The 16,153-nt window shown below is 39.2% G+C and overlaps 2 protein-coding genes across 8 annotated transcripts; one reads left to right on the top strand and one right to left on the bottom strand.

Moving 5' to 3' along the window:
• Positions 1 to 1,109: 1,109 nt before the first annotated feature.
• Positions 1,110 to 12,399, bottom strand: trim24 (tripartite motif containing 24). Of its 5 annotated transcripts, none has more exons than XM_086060118.1 (20): positions 12,285 to 12,399; positions 11,662 to 11,970; positions 9,472 to 9,590; positions 9,245 to 9,392; positions 9,038 to 9,170; positions 8,767 to 8,883; positions 8,574 to 8,688; positions 8,354 to 8,500; positions 8,158 to 8,272; positions 5,864 to 6,003; positions 5,508 to 5,762; positions 5,173 to 5,295; positions 4,974 to 5,085; positions 4,818 to 4,875; positions 3,877 to 4,003; positions 3,519 to 3,802; positions 3,157 to 3,274; positions 2,999 to 3,064; positions 2,442 to 2,603; positions 1,110 to 2,038 (listed from the first exon to the last, which is right to left on the bottom strand). In XM_086060118.1, exons 2-20 carry the CDS (start codon positions 11,945 to 11,947, stop codon positions 1,367 to 1,369), a joined length of 3,297 nt encoding a protein of 1,098 aa, XP_085916244.1. In that variant the 5' UTR covers positions 11,948 to 11,970; positions 12,285 to 12,399; the 3' UTR covers positions 1,110 to 1,366. The 5 variants fall into 5 exon arrangements, with proteins under 5 accessions (XP_085916244.1, XP_085916248.1, XP_085916246.1 ...); XM_086060122.1 differs by having other exon boundaries at positions 5,173 to 5,235; XM_086060120.1 differs by having other exon boundaries at positions 5,508 to 5,744.
• An 8-nt stretch (positions 12,400 to 12,407) lies between these two features.
• LOC147160199 (aldo-keto reductase family 1 member D1-like) lies at positions 12,408 to 16,075 on the top strand. 3 transcript variants are annotated; one of them, XM_086060125.1, is made up of 9 exons: positions 12,414 to 12,766; positions 12,852 to 13,019; positions 13,099 to 13,215; positions 13,318 to 13,395; positions 13,595 to 13,717; positions 13,905 to 14,014; positions 14,113 to 14,278; positions 14,364 to 14,446; positions 14,527 to 16,075. In XM_086060125.1, the coding sequence occupies exons 1-9, from the start codon at positions 12,674 to 12,676 to the stop codon at positions 14,567 to 14,569; spliced, it is 981 nt and encodes a 326-aa protein (XP_085916251.1). In that variant the 5' UTR covers positions 12,414 to 12,673; the 3' UTR covers positions 14,570 to 16,075. The 3 variants fall into 3 exon arrangements, with proteins under 3 accessions (XP_085916252.1, XP_085916249.1, XP_085916251.1); XM_086060123.1 differs by having other exon boundaries at positions 12,411 to 12,766; positions 13,099 to 13,395; XM_086060126.1 differs by lacking the exons at positions 14,364 to 14,446; positions 14,527 to 16,075 and having other exon boundaries at positions 12,408 to 12,766; positions 13,099 to 13,395; positions 14,088 to 14,235.
• Positions 16,076 to 16,153: the final 78 nt, after the last annotated feature.

Genomic DNA, 16,153 nt, shown 5'->3' with positions numbered 1-16,153 from the left:
TTAAACTCTAATTTTAAATAAATGTATATTTGCAATTTATCTAAATATCGAATTAAAATACTTTTGTCTTCATTTATGCACTATTTGTGTATGAATTGTAATATATTCAGTCCATCTTGAAACCAAAATATTAGGAACACTTAACGAAATGAAAAGTTCTACTTTTCAGTCATTCCTATTTACGATTTCAATTTATAAAATTCCTTTAAAAAAAAAAATCGGTGTCTTTTTCTATTCATTTGTATATACATTTGAACACATTCACTTGCCACATTTTGAGATGTTTCCTATTAGGAACTCTTCATGACACTAAAAACTAAACTTAATTTGTTTCACATAAATATTTTCCATTCATGCCCAGATTGATTACCAAGTCAATCAAACTGTACTATTTTATAGTCTCAATGTTAATACAAATTTGTTTTTATATATTTTTAGCACATCTTATTACCATATAAAATTGTAAAAGTCTTCATTTTGTGAGATCTTTCTAAACCAAACTATTAGGAACACATCTCAGTATGATGCATTATTGTTTTGATTCAACATATTCATCACAATAAGTACTTAAGTGTTAAGTTTGGTGTTCTGCACAAATTAACTGATTTAATTACTTTAATTCTATATTGTATTAGGTGCGTTATTTGCAAGTTAAAACTTTTAGTAAGACCAATGTTATTATTATTATTATTATTTTATCTTTTGGCACGCTAGAAACAAGAACTGAATATTTCCTGATGCGTTTGCATCATTTTTGTTCCAATCTTGTACTGAAAAGGAATTGTGATGCGCAATAAGTACAAGGACATTTAGTTCAGTTTGGGGATTCTCGCGTCTCAGAATTATCGGCAGCAGATAAGAGGTGAGCGGCGCCTGCTCAGATTAAGGCCAAAAAACAAGGTTGCTGTTTGATAAAAAAAACTTGATGAGCTCATAAACCAGAATGAAAAGAACAGATAAGACACTACGCTTTTTTTTCATCAAAAGGGATTGTTTAAATTGACACACTTCCATCTGTACACAAGCCACAGTGGCTCTTAGCATATATAGTTAATACATTACTGATATAAGAAGAAATCCTATTGCACTAGAACAAAGAAAGATGTGAGCTATTATAAAACAGAAAGGAGGACTCATCATGCATGTATGAAGGAACATTTTTTTTGACTGCCTGCTTTGAACCTTCAGAACAAAATAAATCAGTCATTGACTTTTTTTGAGTCATGACTACAGAAAAAAAATGTAAAATGTCTATTCTGCAGAATCTCACAAAGAAAGCTCATTAAGAGACTCCAGTGTGTATTCAATAACGTCTGTTCAGTAGAGCGGTGCTCTCGGGTTCCTATTGCAAAAATGGAAGACGTCATCAGCCTTCTTTTTTCTCCACTTCCTCACTGGTACAATCTATCTGGTCTGCTGCTTTTTCCTGTGTCTCTTCATTGGGGACATTTTCCTGTGTGCTGTCCTGGCTTTCCGTTCCATCAGAAGTCTGCTCGTTAGGAAGTGGGGTGTTTTCCTCTTTTGGGGAACTGATTGATGCCTCATCCATCGCTACAGCGCCTTTGACTTCTTCAGGAGGAGCGGCTTCATGCTCTTGCTTGACTTTCTCCTCGGAACGTGGCTCTACCTCATCTTCGGTCGCCACTTTTGCATCTGTTCCCACCTCGCTCATGCCAGTGGGTTGCTCTTTTCTTTTTAACTCTTTTTCTGTGGCGTCTCCCGGAGGAGGCGTATTGTCTTTGGCGGGTGGGATTGTGTTCTCCGCAGGACTGGCTGCTTTGTCGTCCTCCGGGGGGGCCTCACTTTCCTGCATCGGCGCCTGCTGCTCCTGCTGCTCCTGCTGCTCCTGCTGCTCCTGCTGCTCCTGCTGCTCCTGCTGCTGCTCTCCTTCGTCGTCGTCGTCAATCTCGTCTTCCAGTGGCGGGATCATGCCTCCTTCCCTTTCGCCGGGGAAATTCTTGTCAGGATAGACCAGCCTCAGCTGCTCTTCAAAGTAGTCTTCCAAGTACAAGCCGGCGCTGCCCACTTCTGTGCTCGCCTGGAATCATCAAAACACTCATTGTATCGAAAATAAACTTTGAATGATTAGTTCTCAACTATTGTCCCTATTGGACCCTTGTTTTTCTTTTGTCACCAAGTCTCAAAAAGGAATGTTCAAATACACTCAACTGTTTACATTGAAGCAGTGTGGCTATAGCTCAAAGCTATCCTTACGATACTAATATACTTCATGTGATAAAGAAACACACCAAATATGAATACACGTATATTGTTACAACCCTAGTAATGTGCTCTGCTATGAAACAGTCACACACAAAAAAGGATGACCCACTGTAAATTTTTACTACCTGTCCACAACACACCCTAGTTTAGCACCTTGTTGAAGTTAAAGTCAAAACTGGGCACGTAACTGCTGTTTTGCACCCTAAGCCTCCATTTACCTTATAGTACTTGGCACAGTTCATGAATATGAGCCTCACGTCCGCGACAAACTCCTCGGGAGTGCCGTAACGTTTCCAGTCGCCTGCCTTCCTCTCCAGCTTCCTTTTAACAAGAGATAAATCCACCGGGTTCATGATCACCTCTTTGTATCTTTTGGACTCCTGCAGTGGAGAGAGAGAAAAACAACAACAGAACTCTAGTTTCTGTTTTTATAACAGATTTCATGTGAAAAAAACTTCTAAGTAGTTCTAATTTCAAAACAATGTGAATTCATTCCCTCCATTGGCATTCTAAAACGGCAGGTAAGCGACATTTTAGCATAACCCCACCCAACATCAACACCTTTGCTGATAAATATGTAATGGAGAGGGAGTGACACTGTCATCAAATGTTGTCTTATTGGTCATACTGGAATTAATAAAACCTTATGATATTCAAATTATTGTTTGCTAATATTAAACAGAGCAGGAAGAGTGATTATAGTTTGAACTTCCGAGTCATGTTTCACTTTTGAGGCAGAAAATTTGGATTGAACTTTTTCAAGCGTTCCACTTACGGATGTGTGCTGGAAGTGGGTGCTTAAGTCATTACAGAAGAGAAGTAGAAGCAGCCGCTCACACGCCTGCAAAGGAGGAGGAACGATGAGAGAGGGGAAATAGTGGACAACAAGCTGCTGCAGTGGAGGGAAAAAAATCATGGAAAATGAATGTGCACCCTTTGGTCAACAGGTGGCAGTCTTTCTACCACCTGCGAGTCATCGGCGTCCTTGTCGCATTCGTACTGCATCTCGGGTGAGACCAGGTCTCGGCAGAAGGAGCAGAACCACTCGCCACTAAAGAGAAGAATGAGGATGACTATAAAATACAGGGTGACCCTAAAGTAGGTATACACTTTTGAAATAAACTAATAAGTAAAAATGAAGCACTTTTTAATCTCTCCTTCAGTACGGCGAAAGTTTAGAAACTCTGCTTTAATTGCACAAGACTAAACAGTGTTTAATGTAGAGATTAAACAAAAGGCGCAGTGTATAATACGTACGGTACATATATTCACAGTTTTTATTTGTAGTTTGTTACCTAGGCGACTCATTGAGCAAGGGGATGTGACAAGACAGATGGAAAACTTTGGGACACTTGTCACAGCACAGCAGCTCTCCTCCATTCTGGCACACGGCGCACCAGTCCTCGTTGGGGTCTTCTTCCGTCGGAGCGCTCTTCTCAGACTCCGTCTGCGGGCCGGGCTGAGGGTGCGGCTTCGTCGCTTGGTCGGTGTCGGATTGGTGGGTGGAGAAAGGGGGGCCGATCTTGAGCTGTAATGTTGGACAGGCCCCCGTGCTGCTGTCGGGAAGGCTGGACTGCACCTAAACACAACAATAGACTTCTCACGGTTGCAAAGAGGAAATATCCGAGCATTCAAAAGCAGAATAGTCCTTACAAAATGAACTTCATCTTCATCTTCTGGTTCGTCCTTGATGACGATAACAGGCCCAGGGGACGACCTTCTCCGTCGCTTGGCTGAGGGGGCGGATGGCATCTCAGTATTCGGCTTCCAGGACGGCGGTCTTCAATGATACGATTGCGGGAGGAAGCCGAGAGAAAGTGATGAGATTTTGGAATATGACATGCATCTCGTGCTTTGGTAAGGCTGCCTTTAATATCACAGAGGCATTCAAGTTTGCATGCATGCATTACACTTCCCTTTGCTTCTTATGCTGAATTGAATTCAGTGCTATATTGCAATATGTCAAATTTTTCTCCGAGTAACATTTCATTTTAACTGATTAAAATAATATTCATACACTTATGACTTTCAACTTGTTCCATCATAAGTCAAATTTATTTTAAGAGCAGTTTAAAGACTTTCATATTAATATCACATGGAATATGTAATAATTTCCGATTTTTAAATCTATACCTTATTTATACATTCAAAATTGGTTTGGTTTTTTATGATTTTTAAGTGCAGTATAAGGACTTTATGGTCTTATCAATACATTTGGTTTTGCTGTAATTATGGTTTTGATTGATTAGAATTTCTTTTTTTTCTCTCTCCTTTTAGATATTTCTTTCCTTTATACCAGGGGTGACCAAGTTCGGTCCTCGAGAGCACCTATCCAGCCTGTTTTCCATGTTTCCCTCCTTCAGCGCAGCTGAATCTAATGATCAGCTCATTAGCAAGCTTTGCAGAAGCCTGATAACGATCCTGATCATGAATCAGTTGTGTTAGTGGAGAGAAACATGGAAAACAGGCTGGATCGGGGCTCTCGAGGACCGAACCCCTGCTTTATACCATACAACCTTAGTGACAAATGGAATCCAAGGCCAATTTAAACAGAAAAACAGTACCAGTTTCAGCATTGGCTGTTCAATTCTTACCCTCCGCTTCGCTCTGAAGATGATGGTTTAGCCAAGGGCGAGTTATGCCTTCCTTGAACTTGACAAAAAAAAAAGGGCAGAGGAAAATAACAAGTGAGGATGGCAGCTAGTGTGATATTTGTGGTGTGTTGTATGGCGGAAATGAGTGTACTGTACCCAGCTTGTCAGCACTTGTTGTTGCTAGGTTTCTCGTCAGCGTAATACCAGCGGTGGGGACCAGACTACCGGCTTCACTCCTCTTCAGGTAGGAAAAATCTGCCAGATTCCGCTGAAACAAAACAATGAAAATAAAAAATATTGTTGGTGAGGGGGCAGGGGGGTGAGATGGGAAGTGCATTGTACTTATTTGACTGACCTGGTTTGGCGGTACATGCGAGGCACCTCCAGCGGACACAGGATGTGGGTAGCGAAACGTGCCCTGTGATATATCCACGGGTTTGGAAGGGAAGCTAGAGGTTTTGAGCATGTCTCGGAGGGACTACATGTAGAACAGTGGTTCAAGGAATACAGGCCTTATGTTAAAAGTATTCTTGCACTAGTAATGGTCTGTATTAAACAATGGGTTGATACACAATTGAAAATTCTAAATTTCATCCTCCTTTCAGGCCTCAATTCCAAACTTTTCAGTACTAGCGTAGCAAATCTAGTTTTAAAAATGTCGGCAAAATGGTTCCATCTTAATCTCTTTACCTGAGGAGGTGGGAACCCAGAGTTCTGCAGCATAGACGAGTTGGGACTCCTGGTGTTGGCATGGGCAGGCACATATCTGCGTCCCATCTGTGTCAAGCCGCTGTGGCCCTGGGACGGAGAGGAGCCTCCCTGGATGGGTCTGGAGGGAGGTGGAGGTCCATGGGGTCCATGGGGCCCAGGGAGCCGGGCGCTCTGGTACCAGGACCAGTGGTTGGGTGCGGCCTGCCTGTGGGGCTGCTGGGAAATTTTGTCAACCTGAGACAGAGGATTTGTCAAAGCAAAGAGCCAACATTTCATGTCTGGCATAATCCAAAGTGCACCTGCGAGTGCAACAAAGCTGAGGAAAATCCTCCAACCTGCATCTGCAGCTGTGCCAGCGTACTCTGGCGCTGCTGGGCGGATAACAACAGCCCACCGGTCGCCGGCTCTCCTCTGGGACCTGCCTGCTGGTTGGCCATGGAAGGCTGTACAGAGCTTCTTTCAACCACCAGAGAACCTGCAGACCACAAATCAACTATTTAATATACTAACTCCATCAAAGCAGGGACACCTATTTGAAGAAATAGGATGTACAAATAAATATCCAGTTTTCCAAATGTTTCGTAAAGTCTTACAGTATCTCTAGTTTCACAGACAGATAAGGCATCTTTTGGAAATAAGCTGTCTTACACCTACTGTATGTTTTATTATTCCCATGTTATATCAATTCACATAAAATACAAAGCCCTGTTACTCTGTAACAACTACCGTCCAATTTCATTAACAAATAGTAAACTAATTGCAATGTATTAAAATGATTACAAAAAAAATCTTGCAGCAAGATTACTTCATAATATGACATGACAAAACTATTCAATGTCATATAAAGGGAAATAAATTACAGTAAATATGGAAGACGTTTTATTTTGGCGTTTTGGGTGGGTTGGATTCGGGAAGGGGTTTAGAAGTGGCTGAGACTTGGTCATTGAATGGTAATTTGTGTTGAATATGTTTTTGTTCTTCTGCTTGTACCTCCTCAGTCAACAATAATAGGAAATTATTTTAATTATGGGACTGCTGCGTCTGCTTTGCTTTGCAAAGCAGGCACATATTACTATCCTAGAAAATCGGGATTATTATTTCTGATAAATTTTATTCTTTATTATTCCGCAAAAATGCACGCGCATACGTTAACCGACCGATGTGATTTTTAACTCATTTTGTTGCAATTTTTCCCATCTTTAGGTCTGTGTTGAAAATTGTTTTAAGGAATGTAAGCTCTCCCTCCTGTGCGGGTTCAAAGAGAGCGAGCGAAAGGGAGGAAAATAGCCTCTTAACATTGGTGTGTATTGCATCTGCTAGAGTGAAGCAATCAACGTCAGAGTGAAGAGCGCAAAAAATTTATTTCGAAAAATCTCACTTCAACTCGTCACCGTGGCCACAATCTTTGCTCACTAAACATCAAATTCGCACATTTTGTAGTCACAAGGGTCTTCTTTCAGACAAACCCACTTTTGTTTGGCAAAGGTGTCATTTAGTACCTTTTGTTTCCATTTTAAGAGAGGAGAAGTCAGACTTTTTCGCCCATCTTCCCCATGTTACTTTGGTCGCCTTTTTCTCTTCATTTTTTAAAAATCTTAAGTTTTCAACCTGCTCTAATTCGCTTATTTTTCATCCGATTAAAAAAATTTGAACATGCTCGCGTTCCCCAAACCCTTGCCGTTCTAACGAGCAATTTCTAGAATCTGCATCTTGAACAGTTAAGTCGTGAGAGGCTTTTGTTCTAGGTGTACGTTTCTCATACAATTCAGTTGAATGTGTGTGCGTGATGTGTCCAACAAGTTAAAATCAAATGTGTGTGTGAATGTTTTTTAAAGCGACAGTAAGATACTTTTTGTTTATGTTGATTATGGTTAACTTACACATTTCTTGACCGATTCCAATCGTTTAAATTTTACATTGTTCAGTTCATTTCAATTTATTAAAAAAAAAAAAGATATACATTTTCCCAAAAAAGCACAACATTATTTTTTGGTTTTTAAATGCAATGGAATGAACTGCTATTTAAATAGTGCTTTTTTTTGCTATACTGCCTCGTCTCTAACTTCTGCATAGCAACTGCCTCAGCCAATCATCTCTCTCACCATTGAGCTAAAAACACCCCCTTTTTTTCTATGTGTACTCAAGGCTTGGCCTATGTACGACTACTACTATTGCAAATACTACTAATACTACTACTACTACCTAGGACATATGATTAGGTACGCCCAGGATTCTGGCCAATTGATTAGGTACACCAAGGATTCTCTCCCCCCAGTACTTGCTACTACGAAAAGTCCTACTACTACTACTATTGCTAAAAGTACTACATGCGTCTTTCCACCTTGCAAGAGTCAGCAGTCAAAATTTCCGCGGAAATGTTTATAGTTAAAACATATAACACTGCTAAGCAACTAGTATTTTATAAAAACAAACAAATCTACTGCAGTGTGTTATACAAAGAGATTTAATTAATATTGTTCACCATTGTATTACTGGTGTGTCCCTTAACCACCATTCCTATTTATGATGTTGCCATTTCGGAAAACAAACTGCCCACCCCTGGTATATATATTTATTAATACGGCGCCACAGCTGCTTGGCGACCATTTGAGCTGAGACCACGACTTACCAAGGTCTACATTTGAGGCCCAAAAGCCAGATCGACACTGGAAGCGGACAGAACTCTGTGGGATGACGGAGGGATTGCATCTGGCGCCCATCAGATAGTGGATCTGGAATAGAATCTGGAAAGAGATTTGGTATGAATACAAATATTGTAGCTGTGGCCAATTGCTTGTCTATTCCTGGTTAGTAATGTCAGTCACCAGTCTCTTGCAGTAGAGGAGTGCGGTGCCACTATGGCTAGCCGTGGCCCACTTGGTAAAACTGATCACGTGGTCAAGTTGCCGGCGCAGCGAGTTGACTTCATCCTGCTGCTTTTTCAGACCCAGCTCATGATCTTTAGTAAGAGCCTGGAGAAAGTACATGTTCATTATGCAATTCATCTCAAATGTTCCCAAGTGTGAGTGAGGGATTCAAAGCAACCTCAAGCTGGCTCGCAAGAAGCTTCCCCTTCCTGTTGATCTCCATAATCAGGTTGCATATGGCCTTCTTGATTTCATTTGTTACAGACTTTCGGTTTTCTTCAACTTGCTGCAGTCTTAAAAAAAAACAATAAAACAAGATTTGTTATTAATTGACACGGATCAACAATATCAAAACATCACTAAAAGTTTACCCATTGTTGATACAGTTGGAGACGTCCTCTATGGCCTTTCTTCTTTCTTGCAGCTGCTGCGTCATGTTCTCCAGATACTGTCTGTGGTTCTTGTACGCATCCTCCAAAAACTGATAGCTAGGCACAAACAATGTCCAAGAAAAATCTATGAAATCGATAGAAATCCATTACTGATGACCACTTATTGCACTTTTGCAAAGTATGGGCCACAGTTGCAATTATGGGTACACCAAGTACAACGAAGCAATTAAAGGGACCAGGCTATTCATACTTGTGATCCTTGTGTTTTAGCAGCTGACAGTCTCGACAGGTGAGTCGATCGCACGTCTCGCAAAAAAGCTTCAGTGGCTCCTGCTTGTGGATGTCACAAAAGACTGGCTTCTGCGTGGAAACAGCCACTGCTTCTGCACATGTGAAGCAGGTGTCAATATAAAAAAAAACACATTACAAGTGTGCCAGACTGCTTTATTTGCGCTACCTGGAGACATTTCTTTCTTCTGCCGTATAGTGTGATCCCTGGTGAACTTCACCCTCTGGTGCGCCTCAATACAGGTTACACACAAGAACTCCACACACTCCAAACAGTAGCCCGTTACCTCTGTGTTGTCGTCACAGCTCATACACACCTGTCGGAACAAATGAAGAGAAGCGAGTACAAAGCCAGCGCTTGAACGAAAGAGGAAGTCCCCACTTCAGCTGCCCAACCTGGCTGTTTTTCTCCATGGTACTGCTTGGCACCTCGGCCGAGTCCTTGACAAAGAAGTTGTCCAACATGTCCATTTCCCAGCACTCCTGTCGGCATACTGGACAGCGGATGGTACCCACTGGATGGAGAGATCACATGTAAACATTATTAAACAACCAAATAAGGCTTTTTAGAGGCTATTGGTGGCATACTATACTGTGTAAATTCTAATACTGTACGGGTTAACTGATTTCACCATATGAGCAGGAAAACCATTTTGAAAAGATGCAGTACACGATAATAATGGCAATGTGATATGTGGCCACCATCTTTATGGAATTTTCTTTAAAAATAAATAAATTTTAAAAAATCTGGAATGAGCATCTAAAAATCTCTAAAACAAATTTTTCGAGAAAAGAAAGTATTACTTAAGCACAAGTTCTCAAAAATAATGTTCCATTCGTGCTATGCAAGTCAAGTTTTGAAACAGCTTCTAATTACGGCGGGAAATGAATTAAAAGCATTAAAAAAATGGGTTTGACACAAACACATTATCTCTAAATTTAAACAAAACCAAGTTTATAGTTTTGGGCACGAGACAGGTCAAGCACCAAGTCACAATTAGAGCAGATGCTAGTGAAATAGAACGAGTGTATGCAAATACATTTCTTGATGTAGTTATCGACGAAAGATTAAGATGGAAATCCCACATTGACAATGTTAAAAGGTGTCCAAAATTATAGGGATTCTTTACAAAACAAAGGATGTTTTGAATAAGAAGTCATTATATTGCTCATTATTATTACCATATCTAACCTAATGTGTGGAAATATGGGGAAATGCTTACAAAACAAATACTTACTCTTTTTTCAAATGACAAAAAAGAGCAATAAGAATTATTAACCGATCAAAATATACAGAACCAACAACTTCACTATTTATCAAATTAAACACAATGACATTTTATGATTTAATTGAGTTTAAAATTGCTCAAATAATGTAAAAGGTACACAACAACCTATATCTGTAACCTTTGTTTGCGATTTGTTCTTGTTTTTAAATTTTTATAGACACTTATACCCCTCAAATCATAGTCACTGTCTCTGATTTCAAATAGCTTCTGAATATTGTGGCAAAGTAGATGTATATTTGTGAAATAATTTTGGAATTAACCTGAAAAGGCGTGAATCACTGGTTGTGTTTAAAAGGATAAACTGTATAAAAACAAAGTACAACAACAATATTTAAATTAGGTATAAGTCCGTACAAATGTAGAAAATAGAGTGCAATTAAAAATGTATGTGTAAGCCTTTGTGCTGATTTATATTTCTGTAAAAATGTTTGCTTATCAACTAAATGTACAATACTGTTGGCTTATCTATGCACGTATAACTTAGTGCAGCTGTTTATGTGCAAGTTTGTGTTTGTTGTTGTTTTGTCTTTTGTAAGGGGGGTAGGACAAGTTTTTTACTTCTTCCTACTCCCTTTTGAACATGTAAGCTGTGCTTAATGATGATTAAGTATGTAAAAAAAATACTTTTCTTTTAAATCTTTTTATTTTAATTGCAGTATTTCTGTTGCTGGTTTATATGTTCAATAAACAAACAAACAAAACTTTTTAGGGCAAGTGACAGCGTTTGGAACGTCACTGAAATTTTAACATGTTGAGTGTTGAGAATATACCTGTTATGTAGAGAAATATATTAAGTTTGACAGTTTGACTCTAATTTGAAGGTATTTTGACCAGATATTCTATACGTAATGTCACTTAAAAACATTCCCAAACGAGGCCTTTTTTTTCCAGCAGAAAAAAATCAACTTCTCCAGAACCCATCAACCGATTTTCAAAATTATTGGTTTGTTGTGCTCAAGTTCTAGTGGCCATTCCAACCAGACATTTGAAATGCTGTCGTTTTTTAGAAATCATGTCACACTGAAAACCGTATGAGTCTTAGAAATTCACCCAAAATGGCTGCTTCAAAGCAAAAAGACTGATTTCCTGTTCAACCCTGGACACAGGTTTGTGAGACCTACACATGCATCCTCTTTATAGATATGACCGCTCAATTTAAGGTCTGACAATGAAACTGGTGTCAAGGGTATGGGTTTAAAGAGTGGTCGTGTTGGGGACCCCTAAAATACAAGCTGTATAAAGGTAACCCTACTTGAAAACAGCGTTGATAGGTAAGTGGTGGTGATGCTGCACTCACATTGCTTGTTGTTTTCCACTTGGACGAAGGGGTGGAGGGATTGGTCCCTCCTGGGTTCGACTCCCCTGAACGGTGAGGGCAGGCATCTCTTGCAGAACGAGTGAAGACAAGGGAGCAGTTTGGGCTCTCGGTTATGGAAGCTCAATTTGCAGATAGGACACGTGTCCATTAGTCCGAAGGCTCCTTGTGGCTTCGGCCTCTGTTCTCCAAGGGGCAAACTCTCCGCCTCGTTCTCCACGATGATTACAATGTCATCGTTGGCAGCAGATTTGCCACTCGGATCCATTACAGTGACACGTATTGATTAATCTGGACAGTCAGTCGATGTAGCGTTACGTCGGGAAACAAAAGGCCAGCAGAGTTATTTACGTTATTCTTCGGGACATGGCAAACACACATTATACTTTTAATATGTTTTCGGATTAATCATACATTAGTCATTAGCTGCCCAAAAGATAAGGTTATTTAAGAACTAATAAGACAATTCGAGACTGGGAGGCTAGCATCGTTAGCAATGTAGCTTCCTCATTAAATTGTTTAAGTCGTCCGGTACAGTACATTACAAGCCACTCACGAGATTTATGATTAAAATGGCTTTAAAATACACTCTTCTCGCTACATACGTTTTATTAAATCTTATGTGTCTTTAGGAAAGACGGCCATCGGTTGCTTGAGACCAAAACAGCCCATATACCCAGAATGCACTGCGGCGAGTTAAAGCTACAGTGTTTCATTTAATAATGCCAAAATTCATCCGATGCGACCCCTCGTTCGATTTTACTCAAAACAAAAATGGATGGCTGAAGTCAAACAATGGGTTACGCAACTTTAATCCACTTCCCATGTTTACATTGTAGCTCTTTGGACCTGGGTGGAGTTTTCACTGTGGCCAAAGGGCACGCAACGCGGGTTGTAAGATTTAAATAACAGATATTTCAGCGTGAAGCAGTCGGTGGGAGTGCACACGTTGCAGAGCTGGGAAATTTATTTAATTATTCACAATTTGGTAAATATGAACTGGACAGCTGAAAATCACGCTGTCCCTCTTTGCGACGGGATGAGCATGCCTGTGATAGGACTGGGTACTTACGCAGATCCCCGCACGGTAAGAAACTACACCACATCTGGAGATGATTTAGGAATAACTTCAAATTACACCACTATGCACCGACTCCCCCCCCCCCCCCCAGACCCCTAAAGACACTGCATACCATGCTGTAAAAGTGGCTATTGAGACAGGCTACAGACACATTGATGGCGCTTTGGTTTATTTCAACGAACATGAAGTGGGACGAGCCATCAGGGATAAAATAGCTGATGGAACTGTAAAAAGAGAAGACATTTTCTACTGTGGAAAGGTTTGCAAAACATCAGAGGGTATTTAGGACCGTTCAAGCATGGATTAATATTGTCTGTAAAACCTGGATTGTTGTGCAGCTCTGGAATACCTTCCATCCGCCCGAACTGGTCCGACCTGCTCTGGAGAGAACTCTGCAGACATTACAACTGGAATATGTTGACCTGTACATCATTGAGCTGCCCACTGCATTTAAGGTGCACTTGCATTTAACGCAACAAAAGCGATGCACATTGCAGAATTTGTTCCATATTTTCCAAAGCAGCAACACATTTGTGAATATTGACAATTTTCTGCAGCCAGGAGATAACTTCTACCCGAAAGATGAAGATGGGAAGTACATTTATCATGACACAGACCTCTGTGCTACTTGGGAGGTGAGAATGCACCCCTCTATATAAATGCAAAAGTAATTCATAATATATTAATGCAAAAGTAATTCATAAGTTAAGTATTAACTATGAACTGGCAAGTGCACTGACTGCTGGGAATTCCTAATGTTTGCTCAAAGTCAGGTAGAAGTTGTTGGTTTTTTGCATCGTTTGTGTGCTTATTAACTGCTTATTTTCCCCAAAGGCTTTAGAAGCTTGCAAAGACGCCGGGCTGGCGAAATCTCTCGGCGTATCCAACTTCAACAAACGTCAGCTGGAGTTGATCCTCAACAAACCTGGACTGAAACACAAACCGGTTTCAAATCAGGTGCAAATATCTACAGTGAAACAAAAACATAATTGCTGAGCAATGTAAATGATTGTACAAACAAACAACAATGTCATGTTACTAAACAAATATAATAGATGACATCAAACTGCAAAAATGCCGCTGCACTTTAATACTAATTATATGTTGCTGATGAATGCAACACAAAACATCCGCATCTTCTCAGGTTGAATGCCATCCCTATTACACTCAACCGAAGTTGTTGGAGTATTGCAGGCAGAAGGAAATTGTCATTGTGGGATACAGCCCATTGGGGACATCCAGAGATGCATCCTGGTATTGCCGAGCAACCCAATGGATTTATGTCTTTCTAAAAATGTATTTTTGCTCAAAAATGGCTATGTTTTAGATGTAGAAATGTAATTTCCTGACAGGGTTAACCTAACCTGCCCGCCACTATTGGAGGATGAGCTTCTGGTGTCGCTGGCTAATAAGTACAAGAAGACCGCAGCTCAGGTTGCACTCAGGTTCAACGTGCAGAGGGGAGTTGTGGTCATTCCAAAGAGCTTCAGTCCGCCTCGTATTAGAGAGAACTTTCAGGTTTGTTTTACAATTTAGGATGTATAATTTGGAATTTGAAAGAAAGAAAAAAACAATAAAATCCTGCACTGCACCATCCTGGCAGATCTTTGACTTCTGCATTTCCGAAGAGGACATGAAGGCTATTGAGGGTCTGAACAAGAACATTCGCTTTGTGGAACTCCTCATGTAAGTAAAAGTGCATAATTTTGACATTTATATTCTACTAATACATATGTAATTCATATTTTTCCCATGTTATCCAACAGGTGGGCCGATCATCCTGAGTATCCATTTCATGATGATTACTAAACAACGATTTTAAGAAGTATATTTTGGCTCATTCACAATCCTATCGCGTGTGCTTTGGAGTATTATAAAACTCAGGGGTGTCAAACTTATTTTAGTTCAGGGGAATTTGATCTCAAGCAAACCACACCAGCATATTCGTAGGCTGAAATAATGCAAATAATTACAAGTACATTTGGTAAGTATTCACATTTATTGATTATTATCTTGTTTCAAATCATATAATGGGCACTCACAAATGTATTTTCTTTTTTTCAAGTACACTTTAACACTATTATGAATCAGTGTTTTCATTTACATGTGCAATTTTCAGGTCAAAGTGGAGATACAGTACAGGAATTTATTGTATGTACCTTTTATAAAGCAACTTGTTAAGAGCAACAAAAACATGAAAGGGTTCCACCAAACCAACTTCTTGGACTGAAGCTGTTTCCTGATATTTTGCTTTATTCTGTGTTTTTAACTCATTCGCTGCCATTGACGGCTATAGACGTCAAAAAATCATTCGAACTATTTCTATTAGTTTAACATTTTTTTCCACTTTTGTTAACAAGAGTATGAAAATCTAGATTTTTTTATTGTACATTTAGAACAGGTATAACATTTGTGATTAATTATGAGTTAACTATTAATTATTATTAATTATGATTAAACATTTTAATCGCCTGACACCCCTAATTTTTAATAATCTTTTTTTTTAATCACGTCAGGCGATAATTTTTTTAAATTATAATTAATCGCATGACTTCACTAGTTAACTCATGATTAATCACAAATTTTATATCTGTTCCAAATGTACCCCCCAAAAAATTCTAGGTTTTCATACTTTTGTTAACAAAAGTGGAAAAAATGTTAAACTAATAGTTAAAATTAATTAAAAAAAATTAACAAAGAATTTTTTTAAGTCTATAGCCGTCAATGCCAGTGAATGAGTTAAATATCTCTGCATGTAGTATTAATTTAGTGCAAATTTGGTACATCATTTTACACAAAGTAATAATCAATATCAGGCATCATAACCTAAATTAAATCTAATTTCAGAATGTCATTTACACGGTAAGTCGTCATTTGAAATGCGACCTCCAGTGGACAAAGTTCACAACAACAGATACTTTTAATGAAAAATTGCAGATTGTGTTTTCTATCTCCATGGGCCAGATTAAGATGGTACGTTTGACACCCTTGATCACGGCATTTCTAATCTATTACAATCAGCTATGTTACATTTTAAAATTATTTTTAATTGTATCAAATTTCTTTGCTGTGTATTTTTTTATTTTGACTAACCATTCCATTGTACTAACTATTTTGAAGACCAAGTATGAAATATCAATCAATAATGTGATTTCTTTTTAATCATTAGTGCTCCTTTATTTTTATTTTAAATGTCTATCCAATATGTAGTTTTAAATTGTAAATTTAACAAGTTGTACCATTAATCTGGTTACACTTATGTACCTTGTTTGACATCGTTAAGTATGTATTCAATAAAATAAGTATAAAACCCTGTTTTCTTCTATTTATTTATGGCAGGGGGGGGGGGGGGCGTCAATGACGACTCCACGCCGCTAAGAGGCGCTAGCACGA

Source organism: Leptonotus elevatus, chromosome 17, assembly GCF_054856555.1.
Source record: "Leptonotus elevatus isolate MCC_2025b chromosome 17, RoL_Lele_1.0, whole genome shotgun sequence".
NCBI classification, from domain to species: domain Eukaryota; kingdom Metazoa; phylum Chordata; class Actinopteri; order Syngnathiformes; family Syngnathidae; genus Leptonotus; species Leptonotus elevatus.
This window is presented reverse-complemented; position numbering and strand designations above follow the sequence as displayed.

Coding starts and splice junctions, on each gene's coding strand:
- trim24 (XM_086060118.1), bottom strand. CDS start 11,947: ATGGATCCGAGTGGCAAATCTGCTGCCAACGATGACATTGTAATCATC. Junction 9,393..9,471: donor CCATGGAGAAAAACAGCCAG/GTTGGGCAGCTG, acceptor TTGTTCCGACAG/GTGTGTATGAGCTGTGACGA. Junction 5,086..5,172: donor CGCATGTACCGCCAAACCAG/GTCAGTCAAATA, acceptor GTTTTGTTTCAG/CGGAATCTGGCAGATTTTTC.
- LOC147160199 (XM_086060123.1), top strand. CDS start 12,674: ATGAACTGGACAGCTGAAAATCACGCTGTCCCTCTTTGCGACGGGATG. Junction 12,767..12,851: donor CTTACGCAGATCCCCGCACG/GTAAGAAACTAC, acceptor CCCCCCCCCCAG/ACCCCTAAAGACACTGCATA. Junction 13,396..13,594: donor ACCTCTGTGCTACTTGGGAG/GTGAGAATGCAC, acceptor TTTTCCCCAAAG/GCTTTAGAAGCTTGCAAAGA.